The sequence below is a fragment of the Malus domestica genome, chromosome 17, assembly GCF_042453785.1.
Source record: "Malus domestica chromosome 17, GDT2T_hap1".
In the NCBI taxonomy this organism is placed as follows: domain Eukaryota; kingdom Viridiplantae; phylum Streptophyta; class Magnoliopsida; order Rosales; family Rosaceae; genus Malus; species Malus domestica.
The window spans coordinates 10,331,137-10,356,870 of record NC_091677.1 but is presented as its reverse complement, the minus strand read 5'-3'; the positions used below and the strand labels follow the sequence as shown (position 1 = coordinate 10,356,870).

General features: G+C 39.0%; 1 protein-coding gene and 2 long non-coding RNA genes across 3 annotated transcripts; 2 read left to right on the top strand and 1 right to left on the bottom strand.

The window, feature by feature from the left end:
• Window positions 1–2,271: 2,271 nt before the first annotated feature.
• On the top strand, window positions 2,272–3,552 carry LOC139193347 (uncharacterized). The gene is made up of 3 exons (XM_070816341.1): window positions 2,272–2,658; window positions 2,777–2,824; window positions 2,926–3,552. Exons 1-3 carry the CDS (start codon window positions 2,272–2,274, stop codon window positions 3,550–3,552), a joined length of 1,062 nt encoding a protein of 353 aa, XP_070672442.1.
• Window positions 3,553–12,032: 8,480 nt separating this feature from the next.
• LOC139193603 (uncharacterized) lies at window positions 12,033–13,878 on the top strand. Its single transcript, XR_011577929.1, has 2 exons — window positions 12,033–12,785; window positions 13,308–13,878. It is a non-coding gene; the product is annotated as an uncharacterized lncRNA (long non-coding RNA).
• A 59-nt stretch (window positions 13,879–13,937) lies between these two features.
• On the bottom strand, window positions 13,938–15,509 carry LOC108169805 (uncharacterized). The gene is made up of 2 exons (XR_001786180.3): window positions 15,141–15,509; window positions 13,938–15,066 (listed from the first exon to the last, which is right to left on the bottom strand). It is a non-coding gene; the product is annotated as an uncharacterized lncRNA (long non-coding RNA).
• Window positions 15,510–25,734: the final 10,225 nt, after the last annotated feature.

The window sequence follows — 25,734 nt, the reverse complement described above, 5'->3', positions numbered from 1 at the left end:
AACTAACCTGACGCCGTTAGAATATTCCGTCAAGGTTGACCGTTGCCGTTGTCGAAAAACTGGAAATTTGAAAAACCTTGATATTTCAGTCATTTCTTAACCGAATTACCTCAATTTTTTCCCAAAATGAAGCTTGTAACTAGAAGGATATAATCTTACCAATTTCTCCAAAATCACAGGATCTCGCAGGAGAAGGCACGATAATGCCGGCCAAATTTCAAACTCGCCAAACTCGACTTCCCGATGTCCAAAACACCTCGTTTTTCTTCTCCAAGCTTCGTGAAGACGTTCTAAAGCTTCCTAGAGGCTTACAATCTTCTGAAACCTTCACATTTATGCACGCATGAACAGTACCTCGAATTTAGGATCTCGGGAAAACGAGGGTTTCGCGTCTAAAGAAAGGTATGGTTGTGATCCTTAGCTTGCTAGGAACTCAAAGACACTAAATTTAACCTCGATCTATGAGTGATCAAGGGGTTATGAAATTGGTCCGTAAGTTGTACGGAAAATGGAAGGAAACCCGAGAGGAAGGAGAGAGAGATAGGGTATGGGTGTTTGTGTGTGGTCCTAGTTGGTCACAAACCAGCACAAAACCTTAAGTCTTTTTGTTCTAATTGGTCCCAAAATATTAGGGACTTAACGAATTGGTCCAAATCCAAAATTTAAACCACACAACACCACAAACGCCCAAGGGCATATTTGATATTTAACACCTAAAAATATAATATTTCGGGATGGGTTGTGACACGTTGCATTTTGGTGAGTGGTGGAATATAGCATTAGAAATTAAAAAAAAATGGAATCTTGCAAAATCTTAGAAGGAGAGGTTGAATTTGCAATGACAAAAAACTTCCTACAAAAGCACTCAAAATCCATCAAAATCTATGACTTTTTAAAACCCTTCAAAATCATTGAATTTCAATTCACATAAATTTTTGTGGACTTATGAAAAATTATAACTGAATATCACAAAGTTTTCATAGACTTTTTATAAGTCATTAATAGTCTGTATTTAATACATGGTGACTTTTATTGCTCGTTAAAAATCTATATTGAATGTCCCACATACTTTTTTCTTCCTTTGGACATTTATGTTTATATTCCTTAACGCATCAAACGAAGGAGGTTATGGCAGGTATGGTTATAAAACTGGATATGGCAAAAGAATGGGAATTTTTGGTTGCTATGATGGCTAAATTGGGGTTTGCGCCATAGTTTTGTAGGTGGATTAAGGAATGTATTTCATCGGCTTCTTTCAGTGTTATGGTGAATGGGACTCCTCAGGGATACATCCGTTCGCAGAGGGGGTTGCGGCAGGGGGATCCAATTTTCCCATATTTGTTCCTTATATGCACTGAAGGGTTTTCTACTTTAATTCGGAATGGGATGGATAGAGGCGCTTTGCATGGGTTTAAAGTGACACCTAATGGTGTACCAATATCACATCTTTTTTTTGCGGATGATTCGATAGTGTTCTGTAATGCATCGGTGGAGGAATCGAAAGGTGTAGTGGAGGTGTTGAAGACTTATAGGGTTGGGTCCGGGCAGGAAGTCAATATGAGTAAGAGTTCGATCTTTTTGGCTCAAAAACTATGAAGAAGATTGAGAGAATTCTGAATATTTAGAGTAATGACGACTTTGGGAGGTATTCAGGGCTACAAGAGGACTTCGGGCATTCAAAGAAAGCTGTTTTTGAGGAGGTTAAGGAGAAAATTGAATCTCGTATGGTGGGATAGGCTGAGCAGTTTCTTTCGCCTGTAGGGAAGGAAATTCTTATTAAGGTTGTGGCCATGGCGATGCCAAACCATGCCATGAGTTGTTTTAAGCTCCCTATTAGTGTATGTCGTGACATAGAAAAGGCCATTAGGAACTATTGGTGGAGGGGAATGATCAGCGGAAAGGGGCCCATTGGGTTGCTTGTGATTAGTTAACTAAGCAAAAAAAAGAATGGAGGGGGTTGGGTTTTAGAGATTTACATGTTTCAATCTTGCTTTTTTGGCAAACATTGGGTGGCATTTATTTCACAATCCGGAGTCTCTTTTAGGGTGTGTTTTGAGGGAGAAGTATTTTTCAGGTAGGACCTTCAGGGAGGCCAGTGGTGGGAGAAGAACGTCTTGGGGCTGGAAAGGAATCTTTGAAGCACGTAAAGTGCTAGAAAACGGTTTACGTTGGCATGTAGGCGATGGGGTGAGTATTAATATTAGAGCTGATCCTTGGTTTCCCAAGCCTTCTATGTTCAGGGTTCGGCCACGAGAGGGTTTATAGGCAACAATGGTGAATGAACTTATTGACAAGGATTTAAAGGCTTGGAACAAGGACTTGATCATCGCTGGGTTTAATTGTGATGATGTGGTGCCTATTCTTAGCATACTGATAAGTAGAATGAGGTGTTATGATAGGATGGTGTGGCACCACACGACTAATGGGGTATATACGGTGAGATATGGTTATGGGGTGGCTTGGAGTCTTTTGGAGAATGGAGGCCTAGGAAGGAAGGGGCGGGGTGCAACAAGTGGAGTGTCCAAACGTACTCGGGTGTGGAATAGGATTTGGAATTTGGAGGTTCCTAATAAAATGAAATATTTTGTATGGCGGTGTTGTAATAGTGCTTTGGCAGTTCGTCCTAATTTGCAAAGACGACATATGAGGGTGGATAATGTTTGCGGGGTGTATGGTACGATTGATGAGACGGAGAACCATTTATTCTTTTGGTGCGAGCTTAGTCACATGTTTTGGTTCTCCTATCCTTTCCAACTCAATTCCTTTCATTTGGAAGGTCTTCACTTTCTTGGAAGTTGGGAGAATTTCTGTAATCGGGTTTGAGGTATGGCAAATGAAGTGGAGATCATGCAGGAGTTTATCTTTGGGTTATGGCGATTGTGGACAAATTGGAATGAGGTTGCGTTTAATGGTGTTTCTCGTTAGCCTTTGGAGGTGGTTAAGGTATGGAAGCATAATATTGTGCAATTTAGGGGTACCAGAGCACATGAAGGTGTGGAGAGGAGTCCACGGATGGGGAATGTGGCAATAGAGTCTGTGCCGAGAAGGGTGCAGTGGAAGCCACCGCTGTTTGGGACTTTAAGGGTCAATTTTGATGCTGCATGGTGCAAGGATTTGTTGCGGGCAGGTGTGGGCTTGGTTGTTTATGATTTTGTGCGGCTGCTGCAGGCTGCGGGTGGCTCGGGTGAGCTGTTTTGTCACTTTGCTGCTGCAGCAGAAGCTGTTGCTGTTCGGGATGCTTTGGAGTTTTGCTATATGCAGGGGTTTGATCAACTGGTGGTAGAATCTGATGCACGGGTCATTATCCAAATGTTAAGGAAGGAGATGCAACCTGATTTTAGTTTAGAATGCATTCTTGGTGACATCGAGAGTCTGGTGCAACGTATGAGGTCTGTCACTTTTGCTATTGTGCCTAGAAAGGGTAATGGTGCTGCTCATTTGGTGGCTAAGTTTGTGTTTCAGGAGAAAAAGACATTTTTATGGGATTGTATTGGTCCGGAGTTTTTATTTAATATCTTGGCGCAAGATATTAATCTTTCTATTCGATTATAATAAATTTAGCCTTTGAAAAAAAAAATCATTTTCTAAAAATAATATATTTCTATTCTAAGTCAAACAAAATAGTATGTGTACGTGATCAACATTAAAAAAAAAAGAGCATTGATTAATTTGGGGTATGTGATGAAATCCCAGTTACTCATTTCAATATCATGCCACAGCGTAGCCGTCCTAACCTCGTTGTTGTCGAAAGAAAGCGAGGCTATGACACCTAATCACTATATTTATTATGTATATAGCTGCTAAACTTTTACCAACTTGAGTCTGTTGAAGTAGTAATCATTTAATAAGTTAAGTTGGTGGCAATCATTGTCAACTCAGCTGGACTAGATCAGAAATAATAGTATTATCAAGTTGAAGTTGATATTGGTAGGGATGAGTTCAAGTGTTCAACGATGTCCAGCCCAAAATCAGTGTTTGAATTTGAACTATGATTCATGAATGAACAAAAAAGACTGCAAGTTCTATAACTAAAGACACAATATTGAATTTTAGTTCCGTTTGTGAAATGAGTTATTATGAACATGACGACCATTCAGAAACAGTTCAGAATTTGGACGGTGAAGTCAACCACCAATGACCAAATGAGTACGAATCTCACTAGGTTCCTCTTTGCATGTATATTACAGACGATATTTTTTCTCTACACTACACTAAAGTAAAAAAAAAAAAAAAAAGACTCAATACGCAATGAATTTAAAAAGAATGAACTAAAAGAATTCACTACTTGCATATATTTATATACTTGAGCGCTCATAAAGGCGGATCCATGACACTAGTTTTCTTACACAACTTTTGATACATTTTTTGCAGGGCGTATGTCATAATGCATTTCAATGATTAAATTGTTTATTTTTTACGTTTTCCCTCAAAGATCATGTCTGCAAAAGTCATCCAATCTGAAACCATATTGCCGTTGGATTAAGATTTTAGGATTTCTTTGTAGAATAGTATTCGTTCATTTTCTTCACTATAAATGAATGTTTTAATAATTTTAGATTTGTCTAATTTTTGCAAAGATGATCTATAAATGATGTTTTAAAAGACAAACAATTTGAATCGTTAAAATACATTACGAAGTGAGTTCCACAAAATGTGTGTCAAAAGTTGTACAAAAAAAATAATGCCAAAGATCCGACCTGTGTATATATGAGCCAATTGCTATAATTTAGTATATTTTATGGTTTTATAAGTTTCATAATGAAAAAAATAATAGTTTGGACATATTTACGACAAAATGAATGAAATTTAGGTAGCTAATAGTTCATCAATTTGGTGCTATTTAATATGAATGCTATAACTTCTTGGGATTATTTTCGAAATGTTACCAAATTTCGTGGATAATGAGAGTTGGCGTCAAAGTTTACCAACCACCAAATTGTATGACAGTTTATGCAAGCCTTTGTTGACTCCAACAATTCAAATGCGTATGTCCCCTTTTTGCAACTTCAGCCACTACTCATGTGCTGCCTTTCATTGACCAAAACAAAAAAAAAAGATGCGTTGCCCTTTAATTTTTTAAAGGGTAAATTACACTTTACCATATCAGGTTTGAGATTTATTACAATCTTATACAACATCTTCAGAACATTTCATTTTCATACCTCACTTACTATTTTATTTTAATATAATACATTCATTACATTTTCCATCCATTGATCCGTTAAGAGCTGATGTGGCTACCACATTTGTGCTGAAGTGGTTGCCAAAAACCCTCCCTCCCTTCTGTCTCCACGGCCAACGCCCTCGCAACTACCCACACCATCGCGAACTCGTCGGCAACCTATCTTCCCTGACCTTCATCCCCTCCCTCTCCTCCCTCCAAGCTCTGCGACTCCTGCAAGATCTCCCCCTCCCGATTCATTCTTTTCCTGCCCTGCGACACCATGATCCATGAGCGCATCTGGATGTACAAGGTCTGTGACTAGGCCCCTGCCGTTATCACCTACAAGGCAGACACCGCCGCATTTTGCATCGCCGACATCCACTCTGCCAACCCCCTAGCCCAGTGCCACGAGTGAAAACCCCCTCGTCCATCCACTCCGACATCCACTGGCATCTCAATTGGAAGATGAGATCTTTTTGGTGACCCTACCACCTTTTGCCACCAGCTCTTCCAAACCTTTGGTCTCCTTCTTGACCTGACCCTACCACAACCCATTTCTCTATCTCACTCTTTAACTGACCCGCCACCACGACAACCATCGCCTTCCTACAACTCGATGACAGATCAAAGCACATGCCTCACACGATTTTGAATTGAGTTCTCGATCTTCGTCATGCGTCTTTGGTTTTACTTCGAGGAGGGGCTTGCGGTCGGGGAAAGTGACGGAGAGGGAGAAGTTGAGGTTTTGGTGGTAAAGGGAGGGGGACGAAGGTTATGGAGGTGAAGAGGGAGGAAATGGAGAAGGTGGGGGGTTGCGGGGGAGGTGGGGGTGGGGTGAGGGGTGAGAAACATATGCCTCTGACGAAGCCATTATCTCAGTCATCTCCTGAAATTAGGCAAACACAAGAAAGTCCACCCTCACAAGAATCTGGCTTATTTCCTTCCCTTGTAATTGCTGATTTACTTTCCATGTAATCACTCAATTAGTTTGATTATATTTATATACTTTCTGTAAATGGGACTGTGTGGTCCACGCTTGTAACTATATATATAAATGAATACCATGACTGATAGAACAGTCAAGAATTCCAGCATAGAACCTTTCTTGCCGTAACACTCCAAAACCTCAGTGGTCCATATTTCTTTATGGTACCAGAGCCCTAAAAGGGCTAACACCCAAACAGTCGATCCTATTCTTTTCTTCCGCTAACTATCAATGGCAAACCCTGATAACTCGGCTCTCTCCTCTGCTGCATCTGGTGCATCTCGAACCTCTGATAGTCTGACTCAATCTACCATGGCGGGCTTCACTTCTGCTCTTCCTACCTCCTTCAATATATCTAATCTCTTCAACACATCAATGGATCGCACAAATTTCCTTAGTTGGAAGTCACAATTCGAGGATGTTCTCGAACTTCATGATCTTGGTATTATTGTTAAACTTGAAGATAAACCTGCCAAGAACTTATCTGATGGCTCACTCAATCCTCTCTACGCTAAGGACAAGCTAGTGCTCAGTTGGATCAAGGCCACAACATCTCCCTCAATAAAGACTCTTCTCATTCCATGTTCGACTGCCTTCGAAGCCTGGATTCTTCTCTAAAAGAGGCTCTCTCCTCTCTCTAAGACTCATGTAAGAACTCTCAGGGACCAAATTCGTACCCTCAAAAGGATTCTGGATCAACAAATGTCTGATTATCTTATACATGCCCGGTCACTTTTTGACTCTTTTGCCGCCGCTGGAACACCGATGACAGATAGCGAACTAATTGAATATATATTAGATGGTCTGGGTCATGAGTATAAAGAGTTCACCACTTCCCTTCATCTTCGTCAAACTCTCAGTTTTGATGAATTTTTTGATCTACTCCTTCAAGAGGAACAACTCCAGAAAAGAATGGAAGCACTTTCATTATCAAACGGAGTTGCACTTGCCACAGATCGGGTAGCCCAAAATCATCCACACAACAGGCCTCAAACCAACAACTCCAAGGGACACGGACGCGGACGCGGACGTGGTCGTGGTCGTAACTGGAACAATGGGCGTGACAGCTTTGACCACTGTGAACATGGAAGAAACTTTAATCATGATCGTGATGGTGGTTGGCGGAACAACCGTAATGGTGGCAATAAATGGGCGCAAAATAATAATGCAAATGGCACCTTGTATTATGGAAACCCACGTCATAATCCAATTCCACCGGATAATCGTCCACAGCTGCTCCCGACACCGTCAAATCCCTCTGCATTTCAGTTTGATGTCCCTTGCCAACAATGTGGAAATGATGGTCATAATTCTCGTGTTTGCCCTCAACGAGGCAACTATGCCTACACGGCTGATCACTCTGGTGCTATCTCAGACCCAATTGATTGGTGTTTTGACTCTGGAGCAACCCATCACATGGTTTCTGATCCTCGTGCACTCACCAACGTGCAACCTTATACAGGTACTGATTCTATCATTGTTGGTAACGGGTCTCACCTTTCTATTATGTATATTGGGGATGGAAAGCTATGCACACCATTGAGTTCATTGCATCTTAAAGAGGTCTTATGTGTTCCAGCCATTCAGAAAAATCTATTATCTATTCGAAGATTTTGTCATGATAATGATTGTTATTTCATCATGAATGCTTATGGTTTTTGTGTCAAGGACAACAAGACGGGGAAGGTTCTTCTAGTTGGTAGTAGCTTCAATGGTCTCTATCATATCCATGCAGCCCCAAAAGTGACAGAGAAAATCGTTTTCTATGGAGAAAAAACGACTCAGGATGTTTGGCATACTCGCCTTGGACACCCGTCTTATCATGTATTTCGGATGATTTTGAATAAACACCATTTACCTATCAGTGGTGAGATTGATTCTAATAAAATTTGCCATGTTTGTCCCATGGCAAAATCTTGCAGATTACCTTTCTTTAATCGCACTTCTCGTACACAAAAACCTTTAGAATTATTGCACTTGGATCTTTGGGGACCGGCACCTGTTTTGTCAAACTTTGGATATAGATTTTATCTCTCCATTGTGGATGATCACACCCGTTACGTATGGCTGTATCCATTACTCAAAAAATCCGATGTGCTTGCCACGTTTATTGGGTTTAAAAAGATAATTGAAAATCGACTCAATTTAAATATCAAAATGGTGCAAATGGATGGTGGTGGTGAATTCACAAGTCGGTTATTCATGCAATTTCTTCGTGATAATGGGATCGGGCATCAAATCTCTTGTCCTTATACGCCTCAACAAAATGGCGTTGTCGAAAGAAAACATCGCCACATAGTTGAAAAAGGGTTGTGTTTATTGACTCAATCTCGACTTCCATCAAGTTATTGGGCTGAAGCGTTTTCTACTTCCGTCTATCTTATTAATCGGCTGCCAACCGTGAATCTTGACAACATATCTCCATATGAGAAACTTTTTCAGCGTCCTCCTGATTATAAGATGCTCAAAGCATTTGGTTGTGCATGTTTCCCACACTTGGTGCCATATAACAAGCACAAACTTATGCCTAAGTCAGTAAAATGTGTGTTCATTGGTTATGATTTACATTACAAGGGTTATCGATGTTTAGATCCCATCACAGGTCGTGTTTATATTTCATGAAATGTAACCTTTGATGAACTCACATTCCCTTTTTCTGAGCTTACATCCAGGAACAAGGAAGATGCTCCATTCTCCTTGCCGACACCAGCCCCAGTCCTCATTGAGCCAATTGCTCCTCTTTCAAGTCTGGTGCACACTCCTCATATGGCAGAACCTAATATGCCAACAACTCCTAATATGGCAGCACCTCCAACTACGGCAACATCTCCTCAAATGGTAACTTCTCTTGACACGGCAACAACTCCCAATATGGCAGCAACTTCCCATGTTATAGCAGCCATTTCACCACCATCATCGCATATTTTAGCAACATCAACAACACCACCAGCTTCTCCTGATCACTCTCCGGGTCATAACAAATTTTGCAGCATTAATTCACTTATTTATAGCACTTCTCCACATCCATTGCCTCATGCCTTAGCTGCCATTTTGAATGATCCACTTTCTCATGAACCTTCAAGTTATTCTCAGGCTGCCAAGCACACACATTGGCAACATGCTATGCAAGTTGAATATGACGCTCTTATGCACAATCATACTTGGTCCCTCGTGCCCTATTCACCATCTATGAATGTCATTGGGTGTAAGTGGGTCTTCAAAGTGAAAAGGAAAGCGGATGGTTCTATCGAAAGGCATAAAGCACGGTTAGTTGCCAAGGGGTTTAATCAACAAGAAGGTTTGGACTACGACGAAACGTTTAGTCCCGTTGTCAAACCTGCAACTATTCGCACAATACTCTCTTTAGCCGTCTCATTTAGTTGGACACTCCAACAGTTGGATGTTCATAATGCTTTTCTCAATGGCATACTACATGAGGAAGTCTATATGAAGCAACCACCCAGGTTTGTTGATCCTAGTTGTCCCAAATATGTGTGCAAACTCCATAAAGCTCTTTATGGCCTTAAACAAGCCCCTCGTGCTTGGTTTCAGCGACTCACTTCATTTTTACTCACCCAGGGATTTTTCCATAGTCACTCTGATGCCTCATTATTTATTCGTCATGGTTCCCAATCCTCTATTTTTGTGCTTATTTATGTCGACGATATCATTATCACAGGCTATAATGCCACGGAAATCTCTTCCTTTATTGATGTGTTGTGCTCCAAGTTCGATAGTCGCCGGATGGGTGATCTTAGTTTCTTCCTTGGACTAGAGATTAATCGTACCTCTACTACGATTTCTCTTTGTCAAACGCGATATGCACTTGATCTTCTCAAGAAGTTCCATATGGAGTCATGCAAACCGAGTCCCACACCCTTGAGTTCCTCTACGCGACTATCTTCCTTAGATGGTGACCCTTTAATTGATCCGTCTACTTATCGGAGCATTGTTGGTGGCTTGCAATATCTTACACTTTCTCGACCTGACATAGCTTATGCAGTCAACCAAGTGTGTCAATTTATGCATGCTCCACGAACGACACATCTACAAAGTGCAAAACGTATTCTCCGTTATGTTAAAGGTACTCTTTCTCATGGTCTTCTTTTTCACAAGGCACCTCATTTCAACCTTTATGGTTTCTTGGACTCCGATTGGGCTGGGAGTGTTGATGATCGTCGCTCTACCACTGGTGCGTGTATCTTTCTTGGACCTAATCTTCTTACATGGACTGCCAAAAAGCAATCTACTGTCTCAAGATCTAGCACGGAGGCTGAATATCGTGCCCTTGCTACTACGGCAGCTGAAATTCGTTGGTTCTGCTACTTATTTCGTGAAATTGGCATCGCCTTGCGTGTACCTCCTTGCATTTTTGTTGACAACATGTCTGCTCTTCATATTGCTGCGAACCCTATCTTTCATGCAAGGACTAGACACATCGAAATTGACTATCACTTTGTTAGGGAGCTGCTCAACTTTGGTGTCCTCCGCACTCGCTACGTCCCATCTGCCCATCAGCTTGCCGATATCTTTACTAAGGGACTCACTCGTGAACGCTTTCATTCTTTAGTTCCCAAGCTCAAACTCCACTATGTTTTGTCTCGCTTGGGGGGGGGGGTGATGAGAAACATATGCCTCTGACGAAGCCATTATCTCAGTCATCTCCTGAAATTAGGCAAACACAAGAAAGTCCACCCTCACAAGAATCTAGCTGATTTCCTTCCCTTGTAATTGCTGATTTACTTTCCATGTAATCACTCAATTAGTTTGATTGTATTTATATACTTTCTGTAAATGGGACTGTGTGGTCCACGCTTGTAACTATATATATAAATGAATACCATGACTGATAGAACAATCAAGAATTCCAGCATAGAACCTTTCTTGCCGTAACACTTCAAAACCTCAGCGGTCCATATTTCTTTACAAGGGAGGTGAAGATGGTGGAGAAGAAGGAGGTGGGTCGGGGGAAGATAGGTTCTGGGTTGGGGTTTATTTTATTTTATTTTATAATAATAATAATAAATAAGGTAAATTATTATAATATTTTAAATGAATAATTTTTTTTGCCACGGGGCACAAATTCGGCAACCATGTTAGCTCTTAACGGATCAATGAATGAAAAATGTAACGAGGTACTATATTGAAATAAAATAGTAGGTGAGGTATGAAAGTGAAATGTTTTGAAGATGTTGTATGTGGTTGTAATAGACCCCAAACCTGAGGTGATAAAATGTAATTTACCATTTTTTTAATTTTCACATTTATGTCCTGAAAATTATCGTAATCAAAGCTGATATTGACATTTCAAAATTGTCATCATATATTTTTTTATGTCTATTTTTTCTCTTGTTGTTTTACAAGCGACTAATGTTAAGTAGACAAATTTTTTAGACGAGACTTGCAAACTATATGATGTGTCACCAATAGAAAATAAGTAGATTAATATATAGCCGATACATATGATGTGTAACAATTAATAACAATTCTTTAAAAAAAAAAAAATCTTCTTTCCGCTCATACTATTAATCTAACATGTTGCATTATCATAATGGTGTTTAGCATATAGTCAATACATTATATTGTCAAACTATTGATGTAGACCACTTACTAGTTAGAATATTATTTGAATATACCATCCAAATAATCTAACATGTTGTACTATCATAATAAAAAATCGATTAGAAAGTCGTGACGTGTTATGTCGTGTTAATCTAAACCATAAAAATACGATGGGATGCTACCAAACCTTTGTTGTTGAAGGTAGTTGTAGTATTAATACACCACAAACTTTACAAAGAGAACAAAAGCAATTGGTGACGTGTTATGTCGTGTACAATTGGTGACTGTACAAAGTGATAATATCTTTTTTTGAGCTTTGTATAAAGTGGAAATTATTTACTTTATTTTCTTCTCTATTTGTTTCTTTGGTGAAGGAGAGCTATTGAGTGGTATTGGGATTTTGGGTTGTGAAATTGCCAAACACTTTGTAAACACTCCCATTTGGTTGATAGTGGATCATTAGGTGAATTCCTATTGCTCCGAGGACGTACAACAGTTACACTGACTGTTGAGGAACTTCGTTAAAATCTTGGTGTCTTTTTCTATTTTTGTTTTTGCATTTCATTTGATATATTTCTTGTGGGTTAGCTTGAGTTGATTCGAAATGGTTTGGTGCTATCCTATCACAACAATTGGTATCAGAGCATTGGTTGCTGTTGGGTACCATCTAGTAGCTAAAGATATTAGACGGGCAAAATGAAAATCCTTTTGGAAGCAACTCAGGGTTTGCGAGAACTACGATGCAAAATGCAAAGTTTGAAGTGGAAAAATTCGATGGCACAAACAACTTTGGGATGTGGCAATGTAAGATCAAGGATGTGTTGGCTCAACAAGATCTACTTGCCGCTTTGGGAGATAAGCCGGAAGCTATGTCAGAGTTGGAATGGGAGAAATTAAATTTATGTGCTTGCTTCACAATTTGGTTGTGTCTTGCAAAAACTCAGAAGTATTTTGTGATGCAGGAGACATTAGCAAATGTGTTGTGGCAAAAATTAGAAGACAAGTACTTGACGAAGAGTGCAAAGAATCAGCTACACTTGAAGAAAAAGCTTTACCGCTTCCAATATAAAAAAGGTACAAAAATGATTAGACACCTTGATGCTTTTAATAAGTTAATTGTCGATTTGATGAATTTGGATGAGGATATTAAGGATGAAAATAAGGCTTTAATATTGTTGAATTCCTTCTTATGAGCATTTTGTTATCACTATTATGCATGGTAAAGAAACTGTGAATTTGAAGATGTATCAAATGCCTTGATGAATTATGAAATGAGGCATAGAGATAAGAATCATGATAGTACCTTCGAAGCTTTATTTGTTAGAGGTAGATCATCAGAGAAGTGATTTTTCTTTAGTAAGAAAAAATCACAGTCTCGACCTAGAGGAAATTCTAAAGGTAGAAAAAGCTTGGAAATGGATGAATGTGCTTTTTGTCATAATAAGGGCTATTGGCAGAAAGATTGTCCTAGGTTGAAGACCAAAGGCAAAGTGAGTTCTGAAGCTAATGGTGCTGAGCTTGAAACTGATTTTTTTGATTTTGCTTTAACCGCTTCATCATAATTTGATTGTGCTACTAAGTAGGTGTTGGATATAGGTTGTACTCATCATATGACTCCTCACAAGGATTGGTTTTCAAGCTTGAAAGAGTTTGATGGTGGTGTCTTTTTTCATGGGAGATGACAATTCTTCTACAATAAAAGGGATTGGTACAGTTCATTTGAAGTTGCATGATGATATGATTAAAGAGTTGACAGGTGTTCGGTATGTACCGAATTTGAAGAAAAATCTTATTTATTTCGGCACTTTAGAATCCAAGGGCTTCAAGTTTCATTCAGATTGGCAGGCATTGAGAGTTACTTATGGTGCATTTGTTGTGATGAAAGCTCCTCGATGTGGTCATTTGTATTTATTGCAAGGAAGCACTGTGATAGGTGAAGCGTCTGTAGTCTCAAAAAATATAGGCACATCTTATTCAGATACTACTAGAATGTGCATATGAGATTAGGCCATGCCAGAGAGAGAGCTTTACAAGGGCTTGTGAAACAAAGTCTTCTAAAAAGTGTCACGACTTGTAAGCTTAATTTCTACGAACATTATGTCTTGGAGAAGCAAACTAAAGTGTAGTTTGGTATTGCAGTATATCAGATGAAGGGCATTCTTGATTATATGTTGTTTATACCATATTTAGGGCATCCGTATTTAGATCTCGTACAAATACTCGGGGGACTTAAATGTAATTATGTAATAAAGGAAGGGGCAAATATGTAATAAGTGAGGAGCCATTAGTCTATAAAAGGACTCCTCACCCTCACAATTGAGGGAGGCCAATCCCTAGGCCCTCTCGCCCTCTCTCAGAGCCTCATTCTCATTACAGAGGCTCTCACATTCTCTCCCTCATCTCTCAGATAAATACAATAATCAGTGTGGACGTAGCCTAAACCTTGGGGCGAACCACGATACATCTTGTGTTATTTACATTTCATGCAGATTCACGGTCGGATTTACGTTGTTCCAAGACCTCCGGTTTTGTGCATAAACATTTGGCGCCGTCTGTGGGAATCAACACAAAAAACTATGTCGGTTCTCTTTAATTTTTTACCTCCGCCGTGTATCTGCAAAATCCAAGAAATCAAACACCTACAGAATGGCAGAGGAGGACCCGAATATTTAGGGGAGATAAGGACCCAGATCTAAAAATCCAACCCTAGCTAGCTCCATTATTCCATCAGTACTGCTACTGTTATTCAACTCCTTTTCTAATTAGCCTTGTAAGCTGTAATGGCACCACCGCTGCCCATCGAAATTGAACCATCATCAACTAATGGTCAACCCCATCTCGTTGACGCCTACAACCATCACGTGGTTGTCGTAGCCTCTTCTACTATCTTGGGAGTTAACTCGTTTGACTCCATCCACTGTTTTCTTCCTCCTGTGCTCTCTTCCAACTCTCTGCTTCCGGTCGACCTTTCCCGCCATCTTCCACCGGCTCAGTCCACCTGGAATCCCGACCCAGTCCACCTGGAATCCCGACCCAGTCCACCTGGAATCCCGACTCAGTCCACCTAACCACGACCGAGTTCACGACTCAGTCGACTTGGAATCCGAAGACAACGAAGATCACGATCCAATGATGCAGGGCGACACCGGAGACAGCTTTATTTAGTTGATTCCATTCAAGGTTTTGAGTTGGAGACCGCGGGTTCTGTATTGGAGACAACGAAGATCACGCTCCGTCACAAGCTTGGCAAAGAGGCCCGGCCAGTATGACTCCACCAACACATTAACAGATTTCACCAAGGCTGCGATCTTCTCAGCAGTGACGGCGCGCCCACCGCCATTTCTTCAAACTTCAACTACAAAAGTTACCAACAAGTTAATCAAATTTACTTATGGCACCCATCACCAGCCTCGTCTGCTTCGTTCTTACTTTGGTTTTCTCTGGACACCCATATTTTTTCAAAATTTCAGGTGTGAAAACCCTATTGAGTTTGAGCGAGGTACATTCCGAAGTTACATGAGGCTTCTATGCTTTATGCCGCCAGCTGGGTGCGGGATGTTGGTCCTGAACTGCGACCTAATGATTATAAGAATAAAGAGAGTGAAGATGGACCTGGTGGAGCACAGAGAACAACTAAAGAGAAAGAACCCTCAACCTTAGAAGATCTTGCTTGAGTACAATTTGCTCTCCAAGCACAAGGTTCCCTCTATCTGCAAGTGCAATGGATGCTCTCTGAGTCGACCAGGGCTAGGGTCAAGGCCAGCAGTGATTGGTTCATGGACAACATGGGCAAAGGTGATTGGGTCATGGACAACATGGGCAAAGAGACAAGATAAGATTCTTCATCATAAACCTGCCCATTTTCTGAAAACCAACTGTCGACCACCAACTTCTGAATCATGCATGTTCCTCTTTTCTGAAAAAAAAAACAAAAGAAAAGCAAAAGCAGAAAGCAAAATAGAAAGCAAAAGCAAGGAATAAACACCCCACCAGAATGATGTAATTTATTTTTCTGGTTTTTGTATGATGTAATTTATTTTTCTTATCTTTCGGAGGCATCTGTATAAACCCCATCAGAGGGTAATAATAATAATAATAATTAAAAAAGGGCAAAGCCTAAAATAAATGGGCTGGAATGTTGTGTAGAGGGCGAAGGCCCATAACCCCAAAATAGCTCCAACCAGGCGATCAAAAGTACACCCAGTACTCCACAATTATTTGACAACCTGCCGCTATTACCACCAACCAGGTGATCAAAAGTACGCCCAGTACTCCACAATTATTTGGCAACTTGTCGTTATTACCACCAACCAGGTGATCAAAAGTACGCCCAGTATTCCAAAATTATTCGGCAACCTGCCGCTATTACCACCAACCAGGTGATCAAAAGTACGTCCAGTACTTCAAAATTATACATGAGCACTAGTCATGTTAATCATACATAAACATACATGAGCACTATTCATGTCAATCATACATAAACATTCATGAGCATCACTCATATCAATCATACATAAACATTCATGAGCATCATTCATGTCAACATTCATGAGCATCACTCATGTCAACATTCATGAGCATCACTCATGACAATTAGCTTTAAAAGCTTCATTTACAAAAGCTATAGCTTCAAAAGCTTCATTTACAGAGCTCTAGCTTCAAAAGCTTCATTTACAAAAGCTTTAGCGTCAAAAACTTCATTTACAGAGCTACAGCTTCAAAAACTTCATTTATAAAAGCTTTAGCTTCGAAGGCTTCATTTACAGAGCTACAGCTTCAAAAGCTTCATTTACAAAAGCTCTAGCTTCGAAAGCTTCATTTACAAAGCTCTAGCTTCAAAAGCTTCATCTACAAAGCTCTAGCTTCAAAAGCTTCATTTACAAAAGCTCTAGCGTCAAAAGCTTCATTTACAGAGTTACAGCTTTAAAAGCTTCATTTACAAAAGCTCTAGCTTCAAAAGCTTCATTTACAGAGCTACAGCTTCAAAAGCTTTATTTACAAAAGCTCTAGCTTTGAAAGCTTCATTTATAGAGCTCTAGCTTCAAAAGCATTTTTACAAAAGCTCTAGCTTCAAAAGCTTCATTTACAAAGTTCCAGCTTCAAAAGCTTTACTTATAAAAGCTCTAGCTTCAAAAGCTTCATTTACAGAGCTCTAGCTTCAAAAGCTTCATTTACAAAAAGCTCTAGCTTCAAAAGCTTCATTTACAGAGCTCTAGCTTCAAAACTTCAATTGCAAAGCTTCACCTACAAAGCTTCAGTGCAGGGTATACAAATACCACCTCCGAACAATCGCCACTTCGGCCCATACATGGATTCAATTTGAAGTCTCCAGTCAACAGACTCTATTGATCGAAGAATTGGGGGACTACATTATGTACCATATATTGGGCCTCAACTAGGCCTCATGAAAAATACAAAATACTTGGGGGACTTAGCCCATCACTTATGTATTGAGGAGCGAGCCCTTATTTTATAAAAGGGACTCCCTTACCATCATTAGAGAGCATCAACTTTAGCCCATCATTCATGTATTGAAGAGCGAGCCCTTATTCTATAAAAGGGACTCCCTCACCTTCAAACGCCACAAGCCGAGCCAACTAAGGCAACATAAGCCATGAGCCGACCAGCCTCGCAGCATGTGCTACTTCTAGTTGAGCATCATTTCAGATTGATCACTGCCTCATATCGAACATCAGTTTAAGACAATATCTAGTTACTTCGGCCCACACATGGACTGAATTTCAAGTCTCCAGCCAAAAGACTCTCTTGACTGAAGACTTGGAGGACTACTATTTATAACATATTTAGGGCCTTCGTATTTAGATCTCGTACAAATACTCGGGGGACTTAAATGTAATTATGTAATAAAGGAAAGGGCAAATATGTAATAAGTGAAGAGCCATTAATCTATAAAAGGATTCCTCACCCTCACAATTGAGGAAGGCCAATCCCTAGGCCCTCTCACCCCTTTTCAGAGCTTCACTCTCATTACATAGGCTCTCACATTCTATCCCTCAGCTCATAGATAAATACAATAATCAGTGTGGACGTAGCCCAAACCTTGGGTTGAACCACGATATATCTTGTGTTATTTACATTTCATGCAGATTCATGGTTGGATTTACGTTGTTCCAAGACCTTCGATTTTGTGCATCAACATATGTATTCGGATGTTTGGGGTCCTATAAAGACTCCCTCTTTGAGTGGTAGACATTGGTTCGTGACCTTTGTTGATGATTATTCTAGAAGGTCATGGGTCTATACTATGAAGCATAAGAGTGAGGTATTGAGCATTTTTTTCGGTTAGAAGAAAATGGTTGAGAACTAGACTGGGAGGAAAATTAAAATATTAAAATTTTGAGATCGGATAATGGTGGAGAATACACATTGGACCCTTTCCTTAAAGTTTACAAAGAGGAATGGATTGTGAGGCATTTCAGTGTCAGGGGAACTCCACAACAAAATGGAGTTGCAGAAAGATTGAATTGAACCTTGCTTAAGAAGGTTGGATATATGTTATCTCAGTTGGGCTTGAGCAAATCATTTTGGGCAGAGGCAGTTACTTATACATGTCACATCATCAACTGATTACCCTTAGTTGTTATTCAAGGTAAGACACCAATTGAGGTATAGACTAGAAAACCTTCTTCTGATTATGACTATATTCATATTTTTGATTCACTTGCTTATTTTCATGTAACTGAAAATAAACTTGATCCTAGAGCCAAAAATGCTATCTTTCTTGGTTTTAGTAGTGGTGTCAAAAGTTATAGGTTGTGGTGCCCAAAGATCAAGAAACTTGTGATCAGTAGAGATATGACATTTGATGAAGAAAGTATGTTCAAAGACTATGAGAAGAATGTGAAAGATGTTCAACAGGTAGAGCCTGAGAAAGTTCCCTTTAGTACTTCAAATCCGATTTCCGCTGATGTTAAAGCCACTACAAGTGAATAAGTGGGAGACCATGAAGATGTTGAAGAAGTTAAAGTTGAAGACTCTTTTCAAGATGAAGAACAAGTTTCACCTCAAGAGTCTATTGCCAAGAACAAAGGAAAGAGACATATTACCAAGCCAGCTCGGTATAGTGATTATGTTGCTTTTGCTCTTCCTATTATCACTGATGAGATTCCATCTAATTTTAAGGAAGCCATTGAGAATGAAGAAAAGGAGAAGTGGTGCAATGTCATGGATGACGAGATGAATTCTCTCTTGAAGAACAAGACTTAGAAGTTAGCTAAATTTCCTAAGGGTAAGAAAACTATTGGTTGCAAATGGGTGTATGCCAAGAAGGAATACGTTGATGAGAAAATAAATGTGAGATTTAAAGCAAGATTAGTTGCTAAAGGGTATGCACAAAGGAAGGGCATTGACTACAATGAAATCTTTTCTTCGGTTGTGAATCATTCATCAATTCGCATTATGTTAGCTCTTGTTGCACAATATGATCTTGAGCTTATGCAACTTGATGTGAATACGATTTTTCTACATGGTGATTTGAATGAAGAGACCTATATGTGTCAACCGGATGGGTACAAAGTGAAAATGAAGGAGAATTTGTTTTGCAAGTTGAAGAAATCACTTTGTGGCTTGAAGCAATCTCCAAGACAATGGTATTTGAGGTTTGATAGATTTATGAGAGGCCAAAATTATTCTAGAAGTCAATATAATCATTGTGTGTACTTGAAGAAGTTGCAAGACGAGTTTTTCGTTTATTTGTTGATATATGTTGATGAGATGTTGATTGCCTCAAAGAATGTCGAAGAGATTGAGAGATTGAAGAAGCAAATGAAGAATGAGTTCGAGATGAAGTATCTAGGTGAAGCGAAGAAGATCATTGGAATAAAGATCAATAGAGATGTGTGCTTGAATCAAAGACAATAACTTGAGAAGTTGATTCGGAAATTTGGAGTTCATGATTCAACCAAACTGATTAGTATCCATTTGGCTCCTCATTTTAAATTGAGTTATCTACAATGTCCTAAAACTGATAAAGAGAAGCTGCAAATGAAAAATATACCATATGCAAATTTGGTTGGTAGTTTGATGTATGCAATAGTATGCTCTAGACAGGATATTGCTTATGCAGTTGGTATGGTGAATCGATATATGCATAATCCTGGTAAAGAGCATTGACATGCAGCTATGTGGATATTGAGGTATCTATGTGGTCATCGAGATGTTGGTTTATGCTTCGAGGGCGATGACTCTGGTATTGGCAACTTTGCAGTTGGTTATGTTGATTCCGATTATGCAGGTGACTTGGATAGAAGGAAGTCTACTACAAACTATGTATTTACTATGGCTAAAGGGCCAGTTTGTTAGAGGTCAATTTTGCAGTCATATGTTGCCTTGTTTACTATAGAGGTTGAATATATGGCAGTTACTGAAGCTATAAAGGAGGCCATCTGGATATATGGATTTATTAGAGATTTGGGGGTTGATTAGAAGCAGGTGGAGGTGCATTGTGATAGTCAGAGTGCCATTTATTTGGCTAAGTATCAAGTTTATCATGCGAGAACCAAGCACATAGTTGTGCTTTATCACTTTGTTCGTGAAGTTGTTGGTGAAAGAGAGATTATTCTCCAGAAAATTCCAACTAAAGGCAACCCCGCTGATATGTTGACGAAGGTTGTTGGTGTAGCCAAGTTTGTTCATTACTTGAACTTGGCTTACATTTTGCCTATCTGAAGAAGGTGTTAAGCAGTAGGAGTTTTTGAGCATTTTGGCTCGGCATGAGTTATTCTCTTACTACTTTCGGGAGTGGTTTTGTGTTGATTGTTGGTTATGTTGGTTTGGCTCGTCATTGTGCTTTTGGGAATTTGGCCAAGGTGAAGATTGTTGAATTATGGCCAAATTATTGTGGGCCTTTGTTTGTAGGCCCAACTGCCCATATAAGGGGTTTTTTTATTTGGCCCATTTGAAAAGCCATGAGGTGGCTAGGGTTCTTTTTAAGGCTGCAGCTGCTGCCTTTGTTTAATGTAGAGCAACAGAAAAAAGAAAAAGAAAAAGGGTATCGCAGCCCCATATGTGAGAAGGAGGAAGAGTCGTTGTTCTCATTTGTTAGCAATCACTCCATCAAAGTTGTAGTTGTTGTATTAGCATTAAGCTTTGTATAGAGAAAAAAAATTTCACTTTATTTTCTTCTCTATTTGTTTCTTTGGTGAAGGAGAGCTATTAGGTGTATTGGGATTTTAGGTTGTGAGATTGTTAAACACTTTGTAAACACACCCATTTGGTTAATAGTGGATTATTGGGTGAGCTCCTATTGCTCCAATGACGTACTCCAGTTACATTGACTGTTGAGGAACCTCGTTAAAATCTTGGTGTCTTTTTCTATTTTTTTTGTTGCATTTTATTTGATATATTTCATGTGGGTTAGCTTGAGTTGGTTCCAATTGGTTTGGTGCTATCCTAGCACAACAGAAACTAGAACAAGGAACGAAAGCAAGGAAAGAGAGTTAGGTTGTACATCATTAGTTTGTTTCCTTATTTCATTCACAAGTTGTCTCCCCGTACGCTCCTTCTGTCTTAAATCTAAAAGCTCATGCATATGGCGTATAATATCAAGCGATGTACTTCTAAACCATTGCTAAGGAAAACACGAAATTCGTTACGCACAAAATAGTAATTTATAGTTGTGAACCTAAGCATAAGGTGCATCAATCTTCACAAACGAAAAGTATTTATCAAGAATATAGCCTATACCTAAAACACATATTAACTTATGCTCATTAGATAATGTCGTTGGATGAAAAACAAAATTCATTTTAACTTGGGAAAACATAGAATCAAGATTTTAAAGTTTTAATGTTGTATCTTTCAGGATTGAGAATGCCATTAGGACAAAAGTAAATGTGGATGGAAATCAGAAGGGTTGATCTTGTGTTATTGCAAATAAATCCTGTGATTAAGAAAATCCCTGCCAATAACTTACATTAAAAAGAGAATATTTAGAATGAAAAGATAAAATGACTTGACATCTTCATCAGCGCAGTGGCACTAGTAACCAGGACATCATTCTGTAACGGAATTGCAGTCAATTTCATTGTCTCGCAGAACCTGTTTCTACTATTTTACCCTTTTTCTAGCCCTTTTTCTAAGAGCTAAAACTAGTAGATTGGTTACCCGTGGTGCTACCGAGCATCTTCTTTAATAGCACGTAATAGTGTACACAAATAAGACAAGTTAACAAGAACTGTACAAAACAGTATATGCATACCTCTCCAATTGCAGATAAAGACTCTGACTGATCTGGTGTTTGGCTTAACAAATTGTTCAAAAAGTATTGAACGGACCTCTGTACCAAGAGAATGGGGGTAGAAAGAGTGAGAAAGAGAGCACTAAATGTTTCTAGAAATCACTCTATCAAGTGACTTTTCCCTTTAAAATGTACAATGAGTACGGGGATGGTGCATATAGATGACAAAACTCCGGTAGGCTGAAGTGCTCCAAGATCTATGAGGCATTGCATAACCTGCGAGTGGATTCTGTGAGATTAAACATTTGCAACAAGGCCAGACTGTAAGAGTTAAATCATGAAACAAGATCAAAACATGAACCACAACCTTGTTGAAATGGTATCAGACATGTAGTTGACAGATAAAAAACAAAGCTTTATGACATATAACAATGGTGAGAGATAAACACAAAGAGAGAGAAGTTGTATATATTTTTTTGTAGTGAAATCGAAGAAAGGGAAATACAAAGTTATAACCCTAACTTGGTCTATTGCTCAGATCCTACATTTCAGGGAGTAAGGACACATCTCCAACCATTCAAGCCATCAGAGGCTATGATCCTTCCACTCGGGAGAGATCGAAGGTCACAGTACAACTCTAATAGATAAGAGTAACAGTTGTGCAAGTTTCTAAAACAGGAAAGAAAAACTAGCCATTACAAACTTAAACTCTAAGCGTTGTTACTGTAATTAGTAAGTTCTTCAAAGTTCTTCGATTTCATCATTCTCTCCAATTGGATTTGCAGGATAATCATCTGCAATGCTGATTCTAAGTTAGTATGCAGCTTAACTGTTAACAGCCTCTCCTAAGCTGCTTACTAGCTTCACTCCAAGCTTTAATCTCAGATAATTAAATCTTTCTTTTGGCAAGGCTTTTGTAAACATGTTTGCAAGCTGCTCTTCACTTCTGCAATACTTCACATCAATTTCACCTTCCTATAATGTTTCCCATATGAAATGGTATTTCCTGTTGATGTGTCTTGTTCTTTGATGGAACATAGGATTCTTCCCATAGGTATTGCAGGCATATTATCATAGAATAATGGAGTTGCATCAGGTTATATCTCACCAAAATCATCAAGAACAAATCTTAGCCAAATAGTTTGAGATGTGGCTTCTGCTGATGAGACATACTCAATTTCAGCAGTTGATAATGCAATAACGTCTTGTTTCACAAAGGCCCATAAAAGCAGTCCACTCTCAAAACTAAATGCATACCTTGAAGTACTCATGCTGTCATCTTCAATTCTTGCCCAATCTGAGTTACAGAATCCAATTAGAATTGCATCTTTGTTTCTTGCAAATTTAATGCCATAGCTGAGTGTCCTTAAATGTATCTTAAAACTCTTTTGGCTACTCCCATGTGTTTCTTTGTAGGACCATTCATGAACGTTGATAACAAACTTGCAACAAACATATATATGGCCTTGTTGTTATTAGTATAGCAGGCTGCCAACTATGATTTTGTATAAAGCTTCATTAGCTAGCTCACTTCCATCAACCTTTTTAAGTTTTTCTTCGATGGGCAAGGGGATTAACACAAGCTTGCAATCTTTAAGTCCAAACTTGAAAAGTAGAGACTTTGCATACTTGCTTTGATGAATAAACACTCATTTTTCAGACTGTAGTAATCCTATTTCCAAGAAATGGTGAAGGAGTCTTAAGTTTGACATCTCATATCTTTGCATCATTTCTTTCTTGAACTCACTGATTAGTACATCACTGTTGCCAGTGTACACGATATCATCAACATATATTGAAACTATGATCATTTTCCCTTTTTCATCAGTTCTAGTGTATAAAGTGGTTTCACTGGCACTTCTCTTGAAGTTGCAGCTACTAAGATAGTTGTCAAATTTACTGTACCAGGTTCTAGGAGGTTGCTTTAGACCATGTAGAGCCTTTTTAACTTATAGATTTTGTGTCTTGCACTCCTTACTTCAAAACCTTCAGGTTGTTCAGTGTAGACCTCATTCTCAAGCACTCCATAAGAAGGCTAATTTCACATCAAACTACAACAAATTCCAACCCTTTTGTGTTGCAAGTGTAATGAGGGACCTGATTGTATCCAACCTTGCCACTGGGGCAAAGGTTTCATTATAGTCAATGCCATGTTTCTGTTCATACCCCTTTGCCACAAGCCTAGCTTTGTGCTTTTGAATAGTTAGATCCAAGTTTAGTTTGGTTTTGAACACCCATTCAACTCCAATAACTGGCTTGTTTGCAGGTTTCTTAACTAGTTCCCATGTAGCATTCTTCTTAATCAATTCAATTTCATCACTCATTACATCTTGCCATACTTTATCTTGTGCAGCTTCATGATAGTTCTCAGGTTTAATTATACACATGAGACACCTTGCATATATATCTTCCATACTTTTTAACTTCACATGAATTGAGCTTGGGGTTGAGTTTTGACTTATTGATTCTAGATCACTCATTGATGTACTAGAATGACTTGAGTTTGCTTGAGTGTTTTGAGCAACATCAAAATGAGATTCTTCTTGTGATCCAACTTGAGTTTCACATTTTGCAATTTCAGTTTCAATACTGAGAGGTATTGAGATTGTCACAATTTTCTTGCTCTCTCAATTCCATGTTTGATCTTCACTGGATACAACACTCCTAGATAGAACAATCTTGTTAAACAGCAGATCATAGACTTAATAGCCTTTTTCACAGCTGTCATAACCCATAAAGACTCTATTCCTGGCATTCTCATCAATTTTTTATCTCAACTGAGATGGAATGAAGGTAGAGTATATGCATCCAAACACTCTTAAGTGTTTTATACCAGGTTTTCTTCCTGTGAAAGTTTCAAAAGGTGTTTTTTCTATCAAGGTAGTTGTGTGACACCTGTTCTAAATATACATTGCAGTGCTCATTGTTTCTGCCCAAAACTTGATTGGGATCTTCTTGTCTAGCATCATGGATCTTCCCATTTCACATATAGTTATATTTCTCCTCTCAGCAATTCCATTTTGCTGAGCAATAGTCAGTTGTCTTTCCATTCCCATGTCTGTGCAGAAATCTTGAAACTCAAGTGAGGTATATTCACCCCCCTCTGTCACTTCTAAGCTTCTTTAACTTGAAACCACTTTATAATTCCACAAAAGCTTTGAACTTCTTGAATACATTGAAGGCATCAGACTTGTTAATGAGGAAATACACCCAACAGATTCTAGAGAAATCATCAATGAATGTGATAAAGTATATGTTTCCTCCCACAAATTAATTCTTCATTGGTCCACACACACCTATGTACACCAGTTCCAGTGGCTGGTTTGCTTTCTATGCTACTTCTTTGCCAAAAGACTCTCTATGTTGCTTCCCTGAGATGCAGCTCTTACATACTCCTTTCTTGTCTTGAAATTCAGGTAAGCCAAGTACCAAACCCTTTTTTTGCATCATTTTCATACTACAAATTCAGGTGTCCTAGCCTCTGCATCATTTTCATACTATTAAAATTCAGGTGTCCTAGCCTTTTATGCCACTTCCATGAATCTTCTTCAATTGTAGCTTTTCTAGCCACATAGTTTATGGATTCCAAAGCTGGAGGAAATCACTTGTTCCTAGTCATCACTACTCTTGGCACAACATTTTTAAGGTTGCTATCATCAAAAGTCACAACCATATTACCTCCAAATAGACCATAGTATCTATGCTCTATCATTTGCTCTACACTCAACAAGTTCTCATCTAAACCAGGAACCAATAGTACTTCATTAATGTATCTCCTTCCATGCTTTGTGTCAACAACCAGAGTTCTTTTTCCAGTAGATTGCA

Excerpts from the sequence above, each read along its gene's own strand:
- LOC139193347 (XM_070816341.1), top strand. The coding sequence starts at position 2,272 with ATGGTGAATGAACTTATTGACAAGGATTTAAAGGCTTGGAACAAGGAC. Across the intron at positions 2,659-2,776 it reads GACATATGAGGGTGGATAAT|GTCTTCACTTTCTTGGAAGT; the intron begins GTTTGCGGGGTG and ends TTCATTTGGAAG. Across the intron at positions 2,825-2,925 it reads TTTCTGTAATCGGGTTTGAG|CCTTTGGAGGTGGTTAAGGT; the intron begins GTATGGCAAATG and ends GTTTCTCGTTAG.